The sequence below is a fragment of the Lygodium microphyllum genome, chromosome 14 (genome assembly GCF_053477565.2).
Source record: "Lygodium microphyllum isolate KBCC chromosome 14, Lygodium_microphyllum_v1.1.10, whole genome shotgun sequence".
Taxonomy (NCBI): domain Eukaryota; kingdom Viridiplantae; phylum Streptophyta; class Polypodiopsida; order Schizaeales; family Lygodiaceae; genus Lygodium; species Lygodium microphyllum.
The window spans coordinates 29,556,143-29,560,298 of NC_141148.1; the positions used below are offsets into that span (position 1 = coordinate 29,556,143).

Below are 4,156 nucleotides of genomic sequence, written 5' to 3' on the forward strand. Positions count from 1 at the left end.
CAATTTCATTTCAAAAATGCCTCTCCATTAGATCGTGTAACGTATAGGTTCTTTATGATTCCAAAAGAGGTGCAAACACTATCTTACCAAATGTGAAATGAAGGTATGTTCTCATCTTTTAAGTTATTGTTCAATGGTCTTGTGCTACCTTGAGCATCAATGCTATTGGTATATTGCAGGCAAACTTTCTAAGGATGATTGGACGGTGATGTACTTGGAAGCAATTCGTCTACGAGACCAAAACAAGGTACTTGTCATATTTCTGTCGATATTTATATGTTATAGTGATTAGTACATCTATTTGATAAAGTAATCTTGGGTCCTTTAGGTGCTATATTGCCAACCATATAATCCACATGCAAAAGAGGACAAGGATAGACCATTCATATTGGTTGTCCAAGATGAATGGATGCTAGAAATGAGCAAGAGGTTCTCGAAGAACAGTGCCTGGGCGATTGATAGCACGTTTAAGACCAATGTGTTTGGCCTTCCTCTCTATGCAGCGGTTCTACCAAACCAACATGGAATGGGCATTCCTATTTGGTTTATGTTGTGCACATGTGACAATGGGTTGAACCAAGAGGTCATCGCTTTGGAGATCACAATGAAAATAGTTCTCTCTAGAATGGGGGACATTCGCCCTTCGGCACTTGTCATCAATAAGTCTCAACAAGAGTTGGAGGCACTCTCAAAGGTTGTCTTCGATGATCCTCATTGCTGGACTGCCAACTATCTCGATGGCACTAGACACCAAGTTGCATGCCATATTATTCTTTGTTGGTTCCATACAAAGAAGGCTTGGGTTGAGAATCTTCTCCCACAGGTACACATTGCTATGATTGTTTTGATCTTAAGAACTACCTTTCATGTGTTTCAATGAGCTTGGTAGTGATTAATGTCCCATGTGCTCGTGGATGAAGGTTCCATCGGATGAGCGTGATCAGGTATTCACATCCTTGTCCAATCTCATGGAATGTCCAACAGAATTGCAATTTGACGAGCTATTTCAACAGCTATTGCACCGCTACTCCTCTCATCCAAACGTGGTACGATACATTAAAAATGGATGGTGTGGAAGAGATTGTATATGGCATACAAGATGGCCCAAGTTTGGTCGCATGTTTCCGCATGGTAATGTTGACACCACCAATCTAATTGAGAGACTATGGCAGTACATCAAGTACACTCTACTTGATGCCAAGATCAACAGGTCTATATTGGATCTATTGCACGCCCTTGTTGGCAACTCATCATCAGGATCGAGAATGGGTGGAACCGCACTTGAGTTCTTCAAACAAAAGCAAGAGATAGGTAATGTGCTTGATTTTGAGTTGGAATGTTGTTTATCATTTTGGTGTGATACATTATGTTCTTGAAAGGGACTATTTTCTCGCAGTTGACTCTAGGCGCTTCAAAGTCTATGGGTCGAGCAAGAGCCACACAGCTAGATTGGCAGCAGGGGAGAGGATACTCCAGCGGTTCAAGGTCGATCCCTTGTCTCTTCAAGTCATTCATGAGGGAACCATGCTCTTCAAAATGGCAAGTGCAACACAACAAGACAAATGGTATAATGTAAGTGTGCAAGCAAACTATTGTGATTGTGCTGATTGGGTTGCAGATTGTAAACATCTCTATGGCTTGCGGCTCATCTTGAGGAGCTATTTTCCTCACCTTCATGAGGTTCTACCCATCATCGACAGTGCACGGGCCTTTGATGGCACACCGCATAGTCCTTATGGTGATGAAAATCTAGTATTGGAGAGACCATGCACCGATGGATGTGTGCAAAAAGAGGATCTTGTGTCCTCTATTGAGGACTTCAAAGGGCTCCTCAAACGCATTGAGGTTGAGGTTTCTTCCTATACCTCAACACAGAGGGAAGTTTGTATGCGCCAATTGCAAAGTGCAAGGGAGTCTCTTGTTCGCATATTTGCCCCACATGAGATTGATATGCCTACGAAGGGTGGGATCTATCAAGTCCAGGCAAATGTCATACAGACACGCTTGGGACATGGCAAGAGTGACCATCCTCGACCAGACGAGGAATGCGGATCCTCCTCGCAACCGAAGCATCCCCACACCACAGGTGTATTGAGATGCAAGCATCAACGAGGAAGGGGCAGCGTTAGATTCAATGCAAAACCACGCATATATTGTCCTCACTGCTGCACCAAAACATTCTTGGTGGACCCTTTGGTTGTTTTTTCATGTCACACTTGCCATGCATTGCTTCCCCTTACCTTACGGTACGTACCACATACAGCGATGTCTATCTTGATTGGCAGGATGGTGCGCCTCTATGACGAGAGTTACAGGGGCATCTGCACTATTTCTGATTGTGCATACAGCGGTGAGAATGAGGAGCGCCAGTTCACTCTCTCATTTCCCAATGGGTCAGTGGTGACACATGTGTTGGCTTCTAGACTCAGGATGTTGGTATTGTACTCATGAGCAGCACACCCTCGAGGATGATGTAGTGCAAGACTCTCTTTGGAATTTGTATAGTACTTGATACACATGTTGTATAGGCATTTGAGTAAACCTTGCTATGTGGATCATGCTCTTACATTGCCTAATTCATCGCATATTTTGTTTTTATGACTCGTGTATAACGAATAGAACAACGCATAATTTTCGGCATGGCATGTGTTTCGTCTAGGGTGGGCGAGGCACTCTAGTCAACATGCATGCTAATCTTGTTGCCTACTTGTAGTTACCAAGCATGGAAACGGCAAGTAAGAGTAAATACGATGTCGTGGGTGTTGAATGTGGACATGCTTGAAAGCTCTTCAAAGCAAGGGGGTGGCCAAGTTTAGGATGCATAGTTAACCCTTATGTAAGGATTTTGGGCGGGTTCTTAGTTCTTGATTGGCACCCCTTAATGGGCCTGAAAATATCAAGCCTGCAACTTCATCCTAGATTAGGTTTTCAATTTTCTAAAATGTTTAATAGTGTTGTGCACCCAAGAGCAAACGTCTTGTCTATGGACACTACTGCGCCTTTGTTGTGTGCTGGTATTACTGTCTAATGCCATTAAAAGCCAAAATTCATATCATAGTAAACTTATCTCCCGACCCTCTACACCCCAAGCTTCTGCATCTACCGCTGCATCTTCCTCATCTGCTCAGACCACTGACATTGCCGATCCAACGAGCTCTTAGAAGTCGCCTGTGGTTGCGGTCGTCCTCGCAAAATACATTTGAAAAAAATACCAATGTAGGTGTAATCGTCTACAATGATTCCAGGAGTGTGCCATGGAAGTTGAGTAAGTTTGGGGGACAATCATCTCAACTAGTATATGAACCCTTGTATTAGGGCTACATAACCTTATTTGTAGTGTAAATATTTGAGTTGAAAAGAGAAAATGCTAGCTACTATTAGACATCCTCTTTAGTTAGCAAATTGAGCTGTTTGTATGTGTACATAGTAGTTACCTAGTTGAATCACCCCAAAAATTGCAATTCTATTGGACATTGCATGAGATTGGACAAGGATGTGAATACCTAATCATGCCCATGCGATGGAACCTTCATCCACGACCACATGGGACATTGATCACTACCAAGCTCATTGAAACACATGAAAGGTAGTTCTTAAGATCAAAACAATCATAGCAATGTGTACCTGTGTATGGAACCCAAGCCTTCTTTGTATAGAACCAACAAAGGATAATATGGCGTGCAACTTGGTGTCTAGTTACCTAGTTGAATCACCCCAAGAATTGAGGTGCAATAATAGTTTTTATTAGCATTGTTTACTTGCATATAGGAATGTACTAGTAGTTCCAAATGAGGTTGCAAACTCTATAATCCCCATTAGTAGAAATAAATAAGGAGTCTAAATTGGTTATTTCATGTTAGCTTCACATATTGCCATGGAAGGCACAAAAGTAGTGGATAAGGAAGTCATGCAAGAGTTTTATCCTTGAGTTATGAAGGAAATAACCCATTTGTAGCATACATAATGTAAAATACAATACCTACCATAGATTGTGGTAAAGTTTCAACAACCAGGGAGCCAATTGATACATATTGCATCAAACACCAAATCTTTCGATGTTGGCTCAACCAATGTATGGGCTCTATTTAAATAATTGAATGTCAACATTATTTTCCCCAACATCATGTTGCTTGAGTTACTTTATAAGAATGCTACT

The 4,156-nt window shown here is 41.9% G+C and overlaps 1 protein-coding gene across 1 annotated transcript; it reads left to right on the forward strand.

Moving 5' to 3' along the window:
- The first annotated feature begins 208 nt into the window (after positions 1 to 208).
- Positions 209 to 2,451, forward strand: LOC148025441 (uncharacterized). The gene is made up of 4 exons (XM_087691979.1): positions 209 to 247; positions 329 to 823; positions 921 to 1,311; positions 1,397 to 2,451. Exons 1-4 carry the CDS (start codon positions 209 to 211, stop codon positions 2,449 to 2,451), a joined length of 1,980 nt encoding a protein of 659 aa, XP_087548105.1.
- Positions 2,452 to 4,156: the final 1,705 nt, after the last annotated feature.